The following is a 19,181-nucleotide window of genomic DNA, read 5'->3' on the forward strand; positions in this document are numbered from 1 at the left end:
CGCTGGGGGGCGGGGGGGTAGAGTTGTTTCACAGAAGTATCTTCTATTGACAAAAAGGCAGGATGATGTGACGCAAGGGCATCTGAAGAACTATACAGGGACCCAGCCCTAGGAAACCAGAGCTGGCCTAGGTCAGGACTGAGGCGCATTGGCAGAGCTGTCTGGAGATAACACTTAGCACTTTTCCTCTTCAGGGCACTTCAGAAACCTTAATGAACCTTCCTTAGATGCCTGCCTGTAATGATCACCTTCCCCATTCCCCAGATGGGGAAACGGAGACAGAGAGGTTAAGGGACTTGCCCAGGATCGAAGACAGAGTCGTTGTCAGAGCCAGGATGAGCTGATGGAAAGTCCCTGGTTGTCTGAGCTGAGCCAGCACTTCCCCTATCCGCACTGATGGGCCTCCCCTGGGACCGTTCCCAAAGTGCTGTAAAAGCACAAAGCAGGACTCTGCCTTGGGACGTTCCCCAGCGGCAGAGGGAAATCCCGTGCTCCTGGCCTGGCTGCTTGGTTGGAATCAGCAGCACATGTACGCTCCCAGCAGCCTGTACTCCTGCTGGTCGCTTTGCTGCCCAAAGAGCACGGGAGCTGGGAGGCAGCGATGCCCGGTGCCGGGCAGTGATTTCTTTCGTTCTAGGATGATGCAACGTGTCTAACTTCACCAGAGCAGGATGGGGGCAGGTCTCCCTCTCTCCCGCTGCACCTGAATCCTTCAAGACCTTTGTAACCTGGGCGCGGATTGGTGCAGATTTCAGAGCTGGAGAGGGAAGCTGTCCAACCATGCAGTTTATACCATCAGCACCCCGGTGCCCCCAGCTCTGAGACAAGTGCAGAAGCAGATGGCGTGAGCCACAGGGGCTGCAAGCAGCCTATGTGCGTAACGCAGCTCACACAGCAGCCAGCCAACACCCACACACTCCCCCAAAACATGCTTCTGCAGATCCACCGCTGACTGTAAGTGGGGCATGCCCTCCAGCTAGCACAGATGGGGGCTTGCACAGCAGGGCAACACATGCTTTGCCATTAAACATGCACTTAGCAGATTACACATGAAACCTGCTAGGCATGCCCTGACCTTCTGTGGAGCCCAGCTCCTGGGACACTAGCACCAGCTAGCAGCCGGGCAAGGGTTAACTGGAAATGAGACCGTGCCTGTTTCGCATCTCTGTCTGCGCCTTGATTTTCCCTTAAACAAGGGCGTTCCCTTCTCCAAAGGCTCCGTACCTCAGTGGCTGAGCCACCCCCCCTTGCAGGCCAGAATCAGCCTGGCAGAACTGCTCAGGGACTATGGAATTGTGGAGAGCGGCACCTCCCGTGGGCACCATCCCCCTCTGCGCAGGGCCCTCCAACTCCTGCAGGTGCCACTGAGTGCTTTGGGGGGCTGGGCGGGGACCACTGCTGAGCCGGCACAGGCTGGAGCAAGGTGCTAGGGTTTTGGTCACACTCTCCGCTGTGAACAGCACAGAGAACTGAGAAAAAGGGAGATTTATTTTACTTTGATTTCATTTTCTCCTTCTGATGGGGGCAGGTCCCCACATGCCAGAATGGCCCCTGCCTGGGCCACAAACGTACCCCCAAGCTCCATTATTGACTCACTTCGATCCCAGCTGTGGTGAGATCAGCCCCAAAAAGGGGGTTATATTTATTCAGAAACCATCCCTCTGCAGGGTGGTCCCCCCGCCAGAGTTATGGGGTGTCAAGCTGCTTTGCAGCCAAGTTCGAACAAAACAAATACAGACCATCCAAAGACAGGACTTTAATAAAATCAGTCAGGCTTTTACAGACCAAACGGCAGCAAATACAGTAAAAATGAGACGAGAACAATACAGAACCATCTTCATAAATAACTGGGTCAGCAGTCCCAGAACTCTTGGGCTTTTTTGACTGTGGCAGAGGAAAAGAGGTACAAACACACACACATACACAAGTAAAAAAACACACGCACAGCAAGACCCTTGATGAGCACACACTGAGGAGGTAGATTTTTGCCTTTATGGCTAAGCAGCCGAGTCTCTTGCTATTTTCAGCCTCGCTGCCGAGCTTTACTGAGCCAGCGCTGGCACGTGGTACCGTCCCTCCCACGCTACTGTATTGCCCTGCGTGCGCTTTCCAGCTGGGGTAGGAGGTTATATCGCTCTCCCCCAGGCAGTTCAGAAAGCTCCCGCCAATCTACACTCGCTTCCAAATAGCTCCATGCGGCAGGCAGTTATCCATGAGGAACGTCTCTGCTGGGGCACGAAATCAAGACGCACAACATCACCGGGATGTTTGTGATAAGACTGTTTCCAGTGGAAGGAACTAGTAACCCCCCACCGAATAGTTTTCCTATTATACGTCACTTACAAGGTACACTGCCCACCCCACCCCAAACATACACACACAAGCATCTCCCCAAGGATCCGCTCTTCAAACGCAAGCTGGCGTCCAGTGAAATGTACACAGAACTACAGCGCAGTAGCAGCTGCAAAAAGAATGAGTCGGGCAGCAAGATAAAAGTACAACAGAAAGGGGACGTTCAGGAGGAACAGCTCTGAGTCCCGGAGCAGAACAGCATGCCGCTCGGGCTGTCCGTTCAACGAGCAGACCCGGCTGTTCTTTCCACGCGTTTGTTACAATCGCCCCAAGCTCGCAACCCAGGGATTCTCCTCTAAACACCCATTTCCTCCTCCCCACAAAAGAGCTTAACTAATGTGAGTTGGGAGAATTCAGTCCCCGGGAAAACTTGTGCAGAGGGGGGCGACGTTCTCTTGGTAACTGAGGCAATGATCTCAGTGTACAGCAAAACAAAACCAAAATTAAGTTTCATCTGGATCAAGCTGCCTCCTAAAACTGCTTTGTCTCTGAACTCCTGTGGGAGCTATTAAGGCTGAGCAGAAAATACAAAGACTTGCTGGTCTGGGGGGTTTCAGAGGACCCCCGAGGTGACCATTTGAGGGATGGATAGTGTGGACACTTCACGCCCAAGGCACACCAGGCCTTGCGGAAGCACAGAAGTTGCACGATGTGCCGGACGGCGGCTGCTCATTCGAGGTACCACGAGCTGGGCTGACACAAACCGGCTCCTAGGGTGCATGAGACGCACTTCTGATGCTACTGTTAACCGGAGCTCTGCTAACGTGGGCGACCCAGCTAGAACATTCCCACTAACGCGGCAGGAAGGGGCAGGCTCCGCACAGCTGGAGGGTGCAGTCCAGGGTGGGGTAAAAGTCTTAGCACCAGATCCCCCGGGTTTCTGGCAGCTGGTGGCAGAGCCTTTGTGGGGGTTGTGTTTGTGTTGTGCATGCAGGGCTGGTTAAAGCCCTCCACTGCGACAACCAGACCCTCCGCCGCACTGCAGGAGGCGGGCATGTGTGGGCTGGGCCATGAACTGCACAGATAGTCCCCTGGGCTCGCCCACGAGGTGTGTACACACGTGTGTTCCAACCGCCTCCTGATAGCGAGGGCGTTTACAGTCCTCTTGGCGCGGTCTCAGTCAACTGATTCCTAGGCCAGCGCGGGCAGGTGCCAAAGAGGATCAAGGCAAGCAGGTGCAAGCCAGCCCTTTGCCCTCGCACTGGCTCACGGGGGACGATATTCCAGGCTCTTTATTAATAGCTTGCATATTTACAGGATCAGTTCCTATTAGGAAGGAAACCCCTTCCCAGGGCCAGCTCTGTTGAGCGAGACAATGTGCAGCCCTGCAGTAACTCCCGAGAATATTGAACATCCCTACTTGTGCTGCCAGGCTGGTCCCGCTCCTCCCCTTGGCCCCCGTGCCAAGGAAACGCGCCCTCTCTCTTCGCTAGGGCCTTGCAACTCTTGGAAGTTCTCGGCTTGGCGACGTCTCGTCGCTGCAGGGACTGGATCTCTGAACGCCGCGGACCAGGGGTAGGATAAGGGGCTGGGAGAGGCCGACAGGGGACAGGGACCAGAGTTAAAGGATGCTCTATCAGTGAGACTCCACCATAGGGTGTTTCCCAGCGGGACCAGATTGAGTCATGCAAGAAATTAAAACACCCCCTTGTACATCTCACACACACACACACACACACACACACACACACACACTAAAAGGCTTTGCCATCAGAGTTCGTGGCATCCATGGAGTCACTATACGTTGGATACCTTTTGGGGCTCTCTGGCTTGCCGTAGTCCATACAGCCACTTGATCACCCTGGCGTTGCGCTCGATGACGGAGATGCCGTAGGGCATGCGCTCCGCCTGCTTGTCCTCCAGGGTGGCAGCGCTGCGCTGGGAGCGGGCGCACTCCGAGCTGGCAGTGCTGACGCTGTGAAACTTGATGGAGACGATGTCCGAGCTGGCCCGGGCAAAGTGCTCCACCCCTATGTCCCTGACCTCCTCGGGGTCCAGCCCGCAGTAGTTGAAGAAGCGTTCCAGGTCGGCCGTGGCCCGGGAGTACCTGTCACTCAGGTCGGACTTGGACCTGTGCAGGAGGGTCTGCCGCTTGGCGCTGTCTGTCCGCCTGTCGTGGGGGCTTCTATTTGGTGAGCTAAGGGAGCTGGCAGAGGGGATCCTAGCCTTGGCGGGTGAGATGGGCATAGGGGTGACCTGGATGGTTGGGGTCACCCTGTCCCGACGAACCCCGCAGGGCCGGACATCCACTCTGCGCACGGCCACCGTGCTGGAGGGCTTGGACGTGACGGAGCTCTCCGACAGCTTGCTCATGCCATCCGAGGGGCCCTTCCTCCGCTGCACAGCGGGGTGCCCGCCCCGCTCTTTGCCCGGGGGCTCCCTCGTCTCTGCTCTCCACTTGTGCTCCCGGGGGCTCTCCGACTTGGGGAAGGGCAGAGGGCTGTCACAGATGTTGATGAGGTTGTTGAGGATCTCCAGGTTCAAGGAGGTCTTTGGCCCACAGGCTTCCGCCCTGCGGCCCCCTTGCGGGGTCTTGCGGCTGGGAGTGAGCATGGCTCTCCGGACCCCCGGGGTGAAGAGGGGCTGCTTCAGGAGCGGCTTCACCGGCTCCTGCTTGGTGCTGGCAACCTGCTGGCTCTTCACATACTTGGCTTTGTCCGCCTCCAGCCTCTCCACGGCACTGGGCTTCCTGGCGCCGGTGGCCGCCTGCCGGCGGAAGTACTCAGGCCCCTTGTTGAGGATCCGGAATGGCATTGCCGAGGTGAAGGGCGCCGTCACCGAAACCCCCTTCATCACGTCCCCAGCCTGGAGGGTTTCCACGGGCATGCTGCTCAGCTGCTGCACCCCCCGAGCTGCTCCTCCGCACGCCGCCCACCCCGCTCGCCGTGCCCTGTGCAGCAGTGTCCATCAAGGGTCACATGCCCCCCAGGCCTGGTAGCGAAGATTAAGGCTGAATGTCAGTCCCGGAAGCAAAATCCCTCTGCTCTTCCAGAGGAGCTCAGACCGATGAGTCCAAGGGGCCGGCAGCCTTGGTGGGGTCTGCCCCGGAGTCACGCTCCACTCGCTGCAAAGAAGGGAACAGAGATCAGTGCACAGCCGAGAGCGGGCAGCGTCCCCGCCGAATGCTGCTGCCTCCTGCTTCTGCCAGCTCAGCCAGACAAAGGCACTGGCAGGCCCGCCGTCTTCGCCAGGAGGCGGGGGAGACCCGCGCTGGGCTTCCTATTTCAAGGCACCGGCCCCGCCCCCCTTCCAGCCAGGTCTCTCCCGCCAGCCAATGGACAGAGGCAGAGACACTTCAAATAGAAACCTCCACCAATCGAGGGAGAGCGGCTCTAGACAACTCCTTGAATGAAAAGAGGGGAAGGAAGGAGGGGAGCAAGGAGTTACAGTCTGGCCTCCTGCCTCCCTCCCTCCTGCCATGATCAGCCCCTTCTCCTCCATGGCCCTCAGCCAGGCTTCCCCCGCCCACCCCACTAGCACCTGCCCTCTTCCCATATGGGATGCCCAGCCGACCCCCTGTGCCCCTGCCCCTTGGTCTGCTGGGATGCCCCATGCATCCCCCCACCCTCCCCAGGGAGATGCCCACGAGCTACAGCCATCTGCAGGAAGGAGATTTACATGGTATCAGTGGGGGATGTGAACTAACATCCCATTGAAACAGGGAGGGCTAAACACCCAGCATCCCGACCCTCCAACGTGCAGGATCTCCCCCCGCGGCTGAATGGGTGAGACAGGGCCCCAGAGAACAGAAAGGGCCCTTGCCCAGACAGCTCTTTAAACCGTCCCAGGATCTGCAGAGGCGTCTCTCACCTCCCAAGCAGAGACTGGGCTCGGACCCCTGCCCCCGGAGACCAGACGCCCTCCCTTGCTGATGGGCTGGGCAGCCCCCGGGGAGTTCTGTGCTCCTCTCTCCCCTGCATGTCCCAGCCTGGCCGTACGGGACGTGTGGTGGAAGCATCCCATGCTCTCCAAAGGGGACAGCGACACTCAGCCTGATGGCCGGGCCGGCCTGGCCCGTCTGGAGCCACAACTGTGAGGGAATGGTACTGCGGGGGGGGGGGGGGGTCCATGGGAATCTCTACAGGAAGCCTCTCCTCTCCTCCCCACGCTGTCACAAGGCCAGGGCCTCAGTCTGGGGAAGGGGGCTACAGAGAGGAGCTGCTGTCTGCCAATGATAAGCACACATGTGCCGGGCTAGGAAACACAGCTCTGAGACAGCCATGTGCCTCCCCTGCAGAGGGGCAGCCAGTGGACAGCTAACATCAAGGGAGCCCACCCACGCTTTTGGGGATCTTGCTGTGAACACATGCTGAGCACCCAGAGGCCGCCAGGGTCCACTCGGTGAGTGTCACCCTCAGTGCGACTGTTGGGGAGAGTTGCTGTGGTGAATCCTTGCATGCCCGGACCCGCAGGGAGCAGGGGCTGAAGTCACCGAGGCCAGAGGTGGCTGGAATTTAGGGGGAGGGGACGTATAGAAGGAGCAAGGCGAAGGACCCTTGTTACTTTGCACAGAACCCTACAACGCCTTGGAGGAGCAGCCCTGAGACAGCTCAGACGTTCCACAGACACATACGCACACAGCTCCCCGCACTCACTCCAACACAGTGCTCCGTAAACTGGAGGCTTCTTTCTTTCCACTGCCCTGTCCTCCTTAATCCTAGTCGAAGGGGCATTTTAAACAGCTTACAACTGCTCCTGTCTCTCATTAGCCACGGGGATTAGCAACGGGCAAAGTTCAGAGGCTCAGCGATTCGCACGGGAAATGCACCGGGAGGTCAAGCTGCTCATTGGAATATCTTGGGGCTGGGAAAACCTTGGCAAGGCAGCCGCGCTCCCAGCCTCTCAGCACATCCGGTCCCAGCCAAAGTGCAGGAGAAAATGACTGGTCAGGGAACTCTTCCGGAGCTCAGAAAGGAGATGTGGTATAGCTCTGGACGGGGGTTCAGAAGAGCACTGTTTTTTACCCAGGTCTGCTTGCCCGTTCTGGCAGATAACAGTTGGGGACCGGGAGCCAGGAGCTCTGTGTTCTGCTGCAGACACTCCCCCTGTGTGACCTCAGTCTAGTGTCACTTCACCTCCCTCTGCCTCCATCTGCACCATGGGGATAACAGACAAATGCATCTTCGCTTATCTGCAATTTCCTGGTTCATACATCAGTGACAATGAGCCTGCTTGAAGCTCGGCCTCGAACCAGAGCTGTCAGTCACCAGCAAAAGGGGAATGCCCCGACCCCGAAGAGCCTGACAGCTGAGAGTCAAACATCCACAGCCAGGATAACTAGTCTTTCCTGCTTCAGAATGAGGAGCCAATCTCCTCTAGCAAGCACGAAACCCAGCCCTGGAGTGCAAAAAAAGGGAGCCTTATAAAGAACTTAGAAGTGGGATTAATTTTGCTTTGGAGGCAGAAGGAACCCAGTGGGCTCTGCAGGGGCATTCCCTGCCAGCTAGCAAATGCCAGGTCTAGTGCTGCCCCCAAGCTGCAAGCCAGCTAGCCGGCATAGCAGACTGAAGACCCTGATGGTTAGTCATCCAGCTGTGGGAAGAGCTTTGAGATCCACGGGTGAAAGACACTATAGAAAATATGAAGAAAGGAACCTCTCGGAGGTCGCTCATGCTTTCCCTAAACGGCAGCTTGCAGTCCGTCTGGCTAGGAGGCAGGGCAAACGCCCCGCGACCAGATGGGCGCCCAGAAAAGCGACTGAGCTTCCACACGCAGAACTAGAGCAAGGCACATCTCGCTGTACCCCTGGCTCATCGCAGGAACAGTTGTGAGAAGCTTCCAAACCAGTCCGAGCCATTGCCAAAGGGGTGCTCGCTCCGTGGGTGGGAGGGGGAGGGTAATGGTGCCCCAGGACCAGTGTGGGAGTAGAAGGCATTTCGCTATCACTTCCAGAAGCGGTTGGGGACTAAAATGGGGAGGTGTGGGGTAGCCATGGTAAATAGACTGAACACTTTTTATTGACATAGCTAAAGCCAGGAGATGGGCAGCGTCCGTCGTGTACATGATCCAGGGTACCCATTGCGGCTATCAAGACACACTAATCTCAGCGTCTTGGCTCTCAGTCTGCAAATACACGCAAGGCAGCCCTCCTGAATGGCAATGGAGAGCTGCGAGCACAGTCAACGGCTTATCCCACCAAACAAAGTCTCGCCCTTGGGCCTGTGAATAGACAGAGCGAGCGGGTGCTGACGCGCTCCATGGGTTACGCCCAGCGGGAGGAGCGACCTCCGAGGGCAGCTGAGAGGTTTAACTCAGTAATGTCTGGGCAGTGCTTTGAGAAGGAGACACAAACCATCGGGATATTCCAGCCCTACATCCACTGAGCTCAGCTGTCAGCAGCGACCCCGAGGCCTCAGAGCCGGCGTCTCCCTCTCGTCCAGAGCTACTAGGCGCAGTGGGAAAAGAGGCACCGAAAGCAGTCGCAGGCCTGTGAAACAGGGCCCAGAGCGCCCCGCTGCTGACGTGGCCGTGACTTGCCCCCCAGCAGTGAGCAGCCATCAAAGCGTGGGGCCCTCCCGCACCGTGAGTGCCCTGTGTCGGGCACTTCAAATCACCTGCAAAAGACAGGCCCCCTTCCTCCCCCCTCGTCTGTGCACTTAACTGAACCGCACGGAGTTGCGCAACCTCCCCATGAACCCACAGCAAACACGCGGTCGTCACTGGCGGGCTGGGAACTTTCCCCTCCAAGTCAGGGGAGTTTTGCCACAAGCACAATAACCGGCCCCCCCTTTGGCTGCCTAGATTAGCCCGTTACTACCCAGTCCCCCAACGGCAGAGACTGCAGCCTGATCCTGTGCATTGGCCACACTGCTGCTGGGCTGGGGGGAGAGGGGAGGAGGAAATGTGAGAGAGGGAGGTGTGTTTCAAAGAGACCCTGCAGATGGAACCACATCCCGGGCATGCTCCCCTCTGCTCGAGCCAGGACGCTGCCCTCCATTGTGCTCTTTCCAAACTAAGACAATCAAAGGCCTGGTCAGTGCTGCTCTCTCACAGTCCCCTTTCGTCCTTCAGCTCCTGGTTACTCCACCTTCCTTTGAACTTTCAATAGGCCCTACATTCTTTCCGCATACGCCACCGAGTTAAGTGCCGACTGCGGCGGGTTGGTTTTGTATTCAGGAAGCAGGCTGCCTACGTCAGTGGACTGTGAGATCGTAGGGTCGGGGCAGCGTCCCACCTGCCCCTCTACCATCACCACCACCGAGCTTCTCGTCACCCTCCCTCAGCAACCCGATCCTTTCCGGAGCTTCATTTCTTTTACCTGCCAGCAGAGCCACAGAGAAAGCCCCAGGGCTTGAGTCCCCTCTCGCTCTGCTGTGACCCCGCTGAATTCAGCATGTCACTCCCAATTCACACCAGCGTTAGCAAGAGAAGGATCAAGCCCCGCCAGCAGGTTTAGACACTCTGGCCATGTCTACACTACAGCTGCAGCTCTGTGACACAGACACTTCCTACATCGATGGAAGGGGGCTTTTCCGTTGAAGTCGTTAATCCGCCCCGAGGGCTGGTAGCTAGGTCAGTGGAAGAATCTTGCTGCCAACCTCGCGCATCTACCCCAGGGGTTAGGTCAACCCAACTATAGTGCTCAGGCGTGAAACCTCACACAGCTCCGAGTGATATTGCTAGGTCGGCCTGTAGACCAGGCCTCTGCTAAAACCCTGCCCAGACTATGGGCAGGTCCCCTGCGCTTCCCACGGATCTGGGAGCTTTGCAAAGAAGTGGAAGGAATTGTCCTGTAGCCTCTGATCCTAACTGGAAATGCTGGACTGCCTGTCTTGGCTCGGGCCTCCTGAAAGCCCTTTGCCACTGCAGGAGCCTGGTTCCGCTTTGGGCTGCAGCCGGGCCCTAGGCCCCAGGGAGACGGAACAGCAAACACCAGTAACTTACCAGTTGTACTTTCTTTCCCCCTTGTGGCTGCAGCTGGATTCCAGAACACCAGCCAGCCGGCTCCACCTGAGGTGTCTCTGGGGCTTCCGCTCTCTGCTACAGCAGCGGCTCTACTAACCCAACCGCTCACCTGGAGGGATCAAGTAACCTGCTTGCACAACTTCCTGTTTATACTCCGAAGGTGGGGTTGGCAGGGACGGGAGCCTATGCACAGAGCACACTCCTGGGAGAGCAAACCACCCCCCTGCACTGAGCCTGCAGTGACCTGATCGGCAGGAGGGGGCAGCTCCAGACACACCACAGCTGATTAGCTGCACCGAGTTGTTGGCCTTACTGTGTCACTAGCCCATTTCTGCCTTGCCCCCAGGGGCGCTCTCTGCCTCAGTGTCTAGCACCACATTCGGGGAGCTGGGGGGGGCGGACTCGACCTGCCAGCTGATCAACTGCAGCAGGAGCTTCCGTGCATTCACCGTCTGGTGACTTCAGACCCACTGAACCTGAAAAAACAGAAGGCTGCCCCCCCCCCCCACATAGCCCGAGGGGAATCCCGCCACATGACCTGGAAAGAGCTTGGCATGTATGGGGGTGGGGGTCCTAGCAGGCACATTTACAGCTGGAGCATAGACAGTCCCTTCTCTGACCCTTGGCTTTTTACAGCCCCCGCCCCAAGGCAGCCAAAGGAAAGAGCCACTCAGTGCAGAGAGCACAACCCCCAGCTGGTAGGTGACATGGCAGAGCGATTGCTGAGCTAGGGAGGGGAAACATAGGCAAGACTCTCTGTGGGGCTACCCCTCTTACAGCCCTGCAGAGAGGGAGGATGCGCTGTTTGGGGCATGGCCCTGCGCCGCTTGGGTACACTTTCCTCAGATGCAACTGGTTAGTTATATTATGGTAGCGCTCAGAGACTCCAGCTGAAATCACAGTCCCATTGTGCTGAGGGCTGTACACGAACACAGTAAGACACGATCCCGGCCCTGCCAAGCTTCCAATCTAAACAGACATGGAGTGGGAGGGGAAACAGGCACAGAGGGGTGAAGTGACATGACTAAGGTCACATACCAAGTGGGTGGCAAAGGCAGGAATGGAACTAGGTCTCCTGGCTTTCAGACCAGTACCCTATCCACTAGGCCATGCTGCCTCTCAGCTATACAGCGGGGACAAATTGTTCTGGGTGGCGAGACAGACATTCTCATGGGACAGATCACAACCCTGCTTCCTCGACTCTGTTATAACCACACCAGACTGCGGCGCCTTTCCACTGCCTTCAGGTGGAGTGGGGAACCAAACGTCTGCAGATCAGGAAAGGCATGATCTGAAATGCCAGCTCTCCACGAGGGGATCATTAGTCAAACCATTCTCTGCAGCCCTGACGTGGCCTCTGCCAGCCAGGAATCTCGAACCGGAATGATTGCCGTCTCACAACACCGAGCACGTTCTTGGGTGCTCTAATAATAACAACAATCATCGCTGGCATTGCATCCTGTGAGTGAGCCTCATTATCCCCATTTCACAGATGGCAACACTGAAGCACACAGAGACTGACTCACCCACGTCACACAGAGCCTGGGAACCCCGACTCCTAGTCCTCCGCCTTTAGAGCAACCATCCCCGTCCCTTATTAACCTCCTCCTCCTCGCTGAAGAGGTACCTGCAGGTAGGCAAAGATTGCAGCAGCATCCTGCCCCCAATTCTCCATCTGCTGGAAACGGTCCTGAGAGAGAAATCGGAGGAACCAGCAGAGAGACAGAGCAGACCCTTCCCCACGTCCTGCCCTGGCTGTCTTCTCTTTCCTGGTGGAGGGACACTTCATCAGGTCAGGAGTCTGAGCAAAGGGGGTCAAGGCCCTTCCCATCTCCCCGAGGGAGCCAAGATGCTACACACAGAAGTGGAAGATACCATCAGGTTCAGGTGAACCCGTTTACACCCGCGGGAGGGCACAGAAGGGACAAACAGGTGGGCCGTGGAATTCTTAGCCACGTGAAGCTCACGTCAGGAGGTTTTGTGCTGGCTGCACCGTAGGTCTCCAGCATTGTTATATTTGTTTCCGACCAAACAGGTTTTCCAGGAGGCGAGATCTTCCCAACCTCACCACACGGCCAGGGTGGAGGGGGAGGGGGCCTGATTTCCCCTTTCTCATAAGCGATCAGACACCCCTACTGCCTTCCACTCCTTGCTTGGGCTCCACAGCCACACAACTCTACATTCTCGTAGCTGGACAGAAGCCAGCCTGGGCACCAACTGCCGAACAAAGATCACATTTGAGCTGAAGAGGGGAGGGGCGTGTACAGTACAACTAGTTCTCTGTACCACCAGCAAATAAAACGCAATGCGAGCGCATCAAATGCCAACCGCCCAATCCTGTGCCTGAGGAGGGGGAGCTAGGCAGGCATTACGGCAGACTGACCTTCCATTTCCCTCAAGACACGGCTCACGTCCATGCAGTGCTCTGCTGAGCCGCAGGGTCCTTTGGACACTGGCAAACTCCAGGGGCACAACTGTGAGTGCTCCTGGGGGGCAACGGTCTACATTTTTAGTGCGTCTCCCTCCATTTTGGGGCTGTATTTTGCAGACTCTGCCTTTTCCTTTAGAAAGATAACGCTGCCAGCTCTGCCCCAGCCCAGAGAACCTTCCCAGTAGCTGACTCAGACCATTGTCTCCAGCTACACAACAGGAGCAGGGAAAGGTGTGGAGCTCTGCAGCCCCACTTCCCCTTTCCAGAGCTTTAACTTCACAGCCTCACTGGGGCAGCTATGAAATGATGAGGTTATTAAGCACCAGCAGCCAAAGAAATCAACAAGTGGAGCTGGGGGATTTATTTAAAAGCATTATCATTCTGAGTCAACCTCCTTTCCTTGTTCTGGGACTTTGGAGATTTTTAGGCACAATACAAGTTGATTGGGTTTTTTCCCTGGCCCTTCATCCCTCGGATTTTCTTTGTTTCCCAACCTCCTTCCCTCGCTAGCAACTGTAACGCTTCCAGACTCACTGATGACACTGGCTCCGTCTGCAGGAAGACTAAAGCTGTCGGCCGCACCAGCTCGAAAGTTAAAATCCTCCACGCTCAGGCCTGGTCTATACGAAAAAGTAGGGTCGACCCAGCTACGTCGCTCAGGGGTGTGAAGAATCCACATTCCTGTGCATTCTAATTAAGCCAACCTAACCCCTAGTGTAGACAGCGCGAGGTCAACCGAAGAATTCTTCCATCGACCTAGCTACTGCCTCCCAGGGAGATGGACTACGTCCACCAATGGGAGATCCCTGTCTACGCTGCATGGCATTGTCTACACTGAAGCATCGTCGTTTCAAGTGTGGACAAGCCCCCACATAGCTCAAGTATGTCTACCCAGGCTGCAATCACACCTCCCGACTGCAGTGTAGACATACCATTAACTGTTCACACCTGAATCAGTCAATCGGACGAACATGTATTCCCAGAGCACCGCACTGACAAGTAACTAAAAAGGCACCTTCTTATTCAATGGAACTGCTCCCTTGTGCAGCCAGAAACACACGTACTGAATGTAATGACCAAGATAAGCCTTTGTACTCCTGCTAGCACGGCCAGCACAGCTCTGGGGAGGGAGCAGGGGTCTAGCCTGCCTCATGCCTCATCAAGAAAATGATTTCAAAGTCCCTGTTGCAGGGTCTCATTCTGGCCTCAGGTACAGTGCATTGAGACTGCACAGCTGGAACTGATCACAGAAGCTTTTGTCTGTGGTGAGATGTGAGAAGTCAAGAACCCAGCTTGACTTGCGGAGCCCGGGGCAGCTTGTGGGGCTAGCGGTTAGAGAAAAGAGATTTTTATTTGTAAACTTGGGTAAGGATGACCTTGAAAATCACTGCAGGACAATGAAGGTGAAGCCCTATTATGCCATTTTTAAGAGTCAAACTGCATTTTCAAAACAGAATTCTAGATCACGTAAATAGTCCTCCAAACCAGATCAGGTAAACCTGGGTTTAGCCCCATTTTAGACACAGCAGACGGAGTCACAAAGCAGACGCATATTATCTCTGGAGCCTCTGCAATGCCTCACCCGCTTTATGGTCTGAATGAGTGGAACACACATCATGGCTTGGCTGTCCAATGTTGCATCATCTGAACTGTTCCGTACTTGCTAAAGCGACACTATTGATTGCCTGCAGATAGGGGCACGGACGCAGTCATACTGGACCAGCCCATCAATTCCGGTCTTCTGCCTCGAGTAAAGTTTGTTACCTGACACATCAGAGAGAGGTAAAAAAATCTCCATAAAGGGCCTACCCGTCATGCAGTTCTGGACACAAAAGGGAATTCTTTCCGACCCCTGCAGGAGCCGGCCCTGCTTCTCTCGCTGTTACTTGCGGAACTCACCTGTTTATAGGTCGCACAAATGTCCAGGCCTTTTCAAAGGCCACCACAGCATCTGACACTCTGACCTTCTGGCTGACGATACCTTTGCTTTCACTGAAACGTGCAGCAGTGGGAGATATCCCCCGTGGCTTTGGGGCAACCTGATAAACTGCATTTCCCAGCCCTTTCTGGAGACCTAACCCGCTCAGAAAATCAGAACCAGATGTAACCAGAAACAAGACCAAGAACTGATCCCCTCCCAGCTGCCAACCAGTGTCCAGCACCCATGGGTCAGGCACCCTATGCCCCACTAATACCCAAAACCCTGGGGCAAAAGGACAGCGCCCACCTGACCCCTCTCAGGATTCCCTACCATGTTCTCCTTACATTGCCAGTGCAGCTATCCCATTGTTTCACCCTAGGTACAGAGTCCGTTGGCCCTGATATGGACACCCCCAGCCTGGGGTCCCACACTAGGTCTGGTGATTGGGAAACGGGCTCCCGACTACCCTAGGATCAGGGTTAGGGGCTCCTAGGGCTCGAAACATGAATATCATTCCCAAGCTACCGCCTCCAACAGGGGCTCTGGGATTTCTCTTCCCCCTCCCGCCTGGCCTGGGGAGAGGGGCTCCGGATGCCTCCCTAGCCCCACCACCACCCGCGGGAGGGGGATACCCTCCCCCCGCCGACCAGGGGCCCGGGGCTCCACACACAGACACTCCACTTCCAGGGGAGAGGAAGGGAGCCCCGGCCCCGGCCCCTTGCTCCCGATGCCCCCTCCCCGGCCCGGCTTACCGCAGAGCGGAACACTGGACGGGGGACAGAGGAGTAGCAGAGGCTGCGGCGGTCCCAGACGCTCCAGTCCCTTCGACCCCACACGCCTCCTTCCCATTGGCTCCGCCGCCGCCATTCGAACGTTGCGCGGCTGGGGTCGCTAAGCGACCGCAACTGGGGACTTTATGAATGAACCAGGTGGGGGCTGTTCGGTGGGGTCCCCTGTCCCCCCCAGGCAGGGGTCCTGCTTCTCCCCCCTCCAGCCACAAGGTGGGCTCCCCTCCACTCTTACTGTGGGAACGATTCTCCCCCACGGTCTACACACAGCCAGCCAAGGGTCCTGCTTCCCCCTGCCACCTGGTGGGAGCTACCTGTGTCCCCTCCCCCCAGCCATACAGTAAGGGTGGGGGGGGAGAGCTCGCCCCGCAGCAGCCAATGGGGAGTCTGGAGATCCCTCTGCTTCAGCCATAATCAAACATTTCAGAACCTCTAGAAAGTTCTGATTTGAGTTTGGTTCTAAATATGGGCGAAAGTTCCCGCGGAGGAATTTTTATTTTAGCCAAACCAGTTCTCTCAGCCCCGTCTTATACCCAGTAAACTGCATAAGACTTCACAGATTCCCTAAGCACAGATTCAGAATGAACCAACCTATAGCATCCCTGGATGCTAGCCAGGGCATGAAACAGTTATGGAGCCTGCCCCCACGTCCTTGCACAGCAAGCCGTATATCCAGAGAGACCAAAGCAATTCTGTTGGACAGGATAATGCAGGGGCTGTGGAGTGGCCATGCAAGGAGACTCTGCCGGCTGCATGCCACACAGCTATTTTCCAGGGCAGAGCTGGATAGTGAAGAGGTGGAAACATCTTTGGGTCTGGGACTATATGGATCCAAAACCCAGGGGTAGCGTGTGGCTGCTTCACTAAAGCCTGGAAGATTTCACTTCTCTGCTTCCCACCGAGGACCCCCACACAACGCTCAGGCCTTCTGGCTTCATGCAGGAGTCCAGAAGTTGGCCACAGAGCTCAGCATCAGGAGAACAAAATTAAAGCAGTGGATTTTGGAAGTGTGATTAGCAAGGAGAGGCAGAGCTGATGAGGCAAAGAGTTCAGAGTGAAGTTCTGTGAAAACAAATGACTTCATCCCAGGAGGGTTGCCCTGGACTTGTGCAACTGTAGCGAGCTAAAAGATGGATCTGTAAACCTAGCTCAGCTAGAATAACAAATGACTGAAGTGAGGGTGTAGCCACCACGTGATTAGCAAGAGAGGTCTGAAATAGTCCCCATTATTTTGATTGCCCGTATAGTTCCACCTGCTTGTTTGGCTGTGCGTGGGAGTGCGGTGCAGGAACCAGGCTGAAAGAGCAGCTGTCACACGGGGCATGCACCAGAGCCCAGCATTTCACATATAGGGCTCCAGGTTGTCTGGCAAAAACATTCTGCAGGGAGCTGCCTATACATGCTTTAGAGTGTGTACCCCAGCGTTTGTAAGCAGGGCGTTCCAGGCATTTGTGAGAGCTTCAAAGAGCCTCACCCTCTCTGGGAATATCCCCTGGGATGACTTAGAGGTGAGCACAGCTAAACCTTGGAAGCAACTGTCAGGCGTCTAGTGACACACCCATGCAATGGAGTTACACCAGGAAAGCATTTGGTCCAGTCTAATACAAACTAACATCAAGATGCCCTTGATGGACAGTTAAAATGGGCCTCTACGGAATAAACTTGACAGCTGAGATTTGAAAGCCAACTGGGGGATTTTACACACTAGTCATGTTAATTGTAATGACTCTATCCCTACTCAGCTGTGAATCTCTGCTGATGCTCCTGCCTTCTGCACCACATGGAGAGCAGGGCAGGGTCTCCTTTAGTTCAGTAGCTGAGTTACTGTCTCCCTGTTGCTCTAGGAAGCCGCAGGGACCCCTTTACAGCCTGGGCAGGGGGTCATTCTCCTTTTTAAATGAACTGGTAAAGTGTGCGTGTTACTGTCTAACGCAGAGGAGCCTGATTGCTTCAGGGTTAAAATCCAAACTGTCCATGTGAAGGCATCTCTCTTCTGCACCCAGTACCTGGGCTCTAAAACACAACCGACTGCCCTGCACTGGGATGTCTCCAGTACGTCCCAAGAGCTAAGTGCAGCCCATGGAGTGTGGCCCTGGCCAGCCCCTCCTCCCAGAGGAAGGACAAGCTGCCGGTTATCGTTACCAGTGAACTCAACCAACAAGCAATTTCTGCTTGGTATCAAAGGAGGTGCGAGCGCAAGCAAAGCTGGTGGCCTACAGGTTCCGGCAAGCACGCAGTGTGAGACTCTTGGTGTTGCCACGTCTGGACCCCCGAACTCAGTGGCTACCTAGGTCTATCTCCAAAATGGGAAGGGGAGCTAGGTAGCCCATTGTTCTGACGTCCCAACTTCAGAGGCCCTGGCCCTGGCCGAGCTCTGCTGCTCAGGCTCCGAATCCAACCGTTTGGACCAAGTTTTTGTTGCAGAGTGACTGAGGTAACCAAGGCTAGCGTCTTTGGGGATGGGATTTGGAAGGAGGGTGGAGAGAAGCAGGCCAAACCCCTTCAATAGTGCAGAACAGGCCTAGATGATATGATGTCTGCTGCAGTGAGATCAGGGGTAGGCGGGAGGAGCTCTCTGTCAGAGGGAGCAAGCCTGCACTAGTGCAGAGGGGTGACGCTAGCCAGCCCTCCAGCAGTGACTCACCAGGCCAACCCAGGAGCAGAATGCAGGGGAGATAGGCGTTAAACAGGCAACTACAAGTCTCAGGGCATGATATGTGGGGGTCAGCCCTGGCTTGGCTTGAATCCCCAGTTAGGGGGCAGTGGTGGAGTCTTAGCTTGTCGTTAAATCTACTGCAGAGGGGCTGGGAGGGGATATTCAGGTCCGGCTTGGACTTTGGGTCAGAGCCAGCAGCACCAAACCTTCAGAGGAGAGGCTGGCTCAGAACGTTGAGACTCGTGAGAAAGAGAAGTTGGCTTCTGCCCTTTTGGGCTGAAACCTCAAGGTCTGGGCTGCTGGGAACCTGAGAAAGGAAACGGGCCCCTTCTGGTTTGGGAGCCAACTCAGGACCAAGATGCCAGGGCCAGGTTGGAGTCCAGGGGCTGGAATCAGAATGTCCCTTCTGGCTGGTTCAGGAGGCCTAAGACCAGGTTAGCTGGCAGCCTGGGGTGAACACTCAGTATCACATCGTGATTCTTTCCCCCCAAAAGGAGATGGTTCTAAGGCTGTTTTGAGCTGACAGACTTGAGTCTCCTGTCCCCTGCCTATGCAGCTGGCAGTCCTGGCTGTTTGCCTGTATCTCCCCACACCTGCTCCCCAACACTCACCTCCAAGGGCAATATAACAAACTGCCATTCGGATGTGGCTGAAAGATCACAGGTTGGAATATAAACCCTGGCGCCCTCCCCCTTTGATCCCCGGGAAGTTCTATTTACTCACCTTATCTGTTTCACTCTTTGAAGGTCTCCCTGTTTGTATTTTGAGAGGGGCCTTTCTGAGAACTGGCTCTACCGGGAAGGTCATTCAGTGTTATCAGCAAGAACTATAGAAACCACCAGTGTGACTGACAAGTCCATGCTCCATCCATGTAATGGGGTCCTCAATACAATTCAGACTGGTGCCCTGCTTTTCTGAGTCTGCTTCCTGACAGCCCGGAGCAGCGGCACCTACACAGCTATGGACTTTATTTCCATGTTCATCTCACTGGGGTGCTAATTCCTGTTAATTACGGCCATTTGCCAAGCCAAGACTGTTAACCACTTCACTGCTGAAAAACCCACCAGCTGTGTTGCAAAAGGCAGCGATGGTCTAGTTTAGTGGATGGAATGTGCGCCTACGAACCAG

General features: G+C 55.8%; 1 protein-coding gene across 5 annotated transcripts; it reads right to left on the bottom strand.

Annotated features, from left to right (window-relative positions):
* Positions 1 to 1,741: 1,741 nt before the first annotated feature.
* FAM110A (family with sequence similarity 110 member A) lies at positions 1,742 to 18,796 on the bottom strand. Of its 5 annotated transcripts, none has more exons than XM_065566278.1 (3): positions 15,362 to 15,674; positions 14,271 to 14,452; positions 1,742 to 5,416 (listed from the first exon to the last, which is right to left on the bottom strand). In XM_065566278.1, the coding sequence occupies exon 3, from the start codon at positions 5,176 to 5,178 to the stop codon at positions 4,090 to 4,092; it is 1,089 nt and encodes a 362-aa protein (XP_065422350.1). In that variant the 5' UTR covers positions 5,179 to 5,416; positions 14,271 to 14,452; positions 15,362 to 15,674; the 3' UTR covers positions 1,742 to 4,089. The 5 variants fall into 5 exon arrangements, with proteins under 5 accessions (XP_065422350.1, XP_023964690.2, XP_065422351.1 ...); XM_024108922.3 differs by lacking the exon at positions 14,271 to 14,452 and adding an exon at positions 14,588 to 14,680; XM_065566279.1 differs by lacking the exons at positions 14,271 to 14,452; positions 15,362 to 15,674 and adding an exon at positions 18,777 to 18,796.
* Positions 18,797 to 19,181: the final 385 nt, after the last annotated feature.

The sequence above is a fragment of the Chrysemys picta genome, chromosome 13 (genome assembly GCF_011386835.1).
Source record: "Chrysemys picta bellii isolate R12L10 chromosome 13, ASM1138683v2, whole genome shotgun sequence".
NCBI lineage: Eukaryota > Metazoa > Chordata > Testudines > Emydidae > Chrysemys > Chrysemys picta.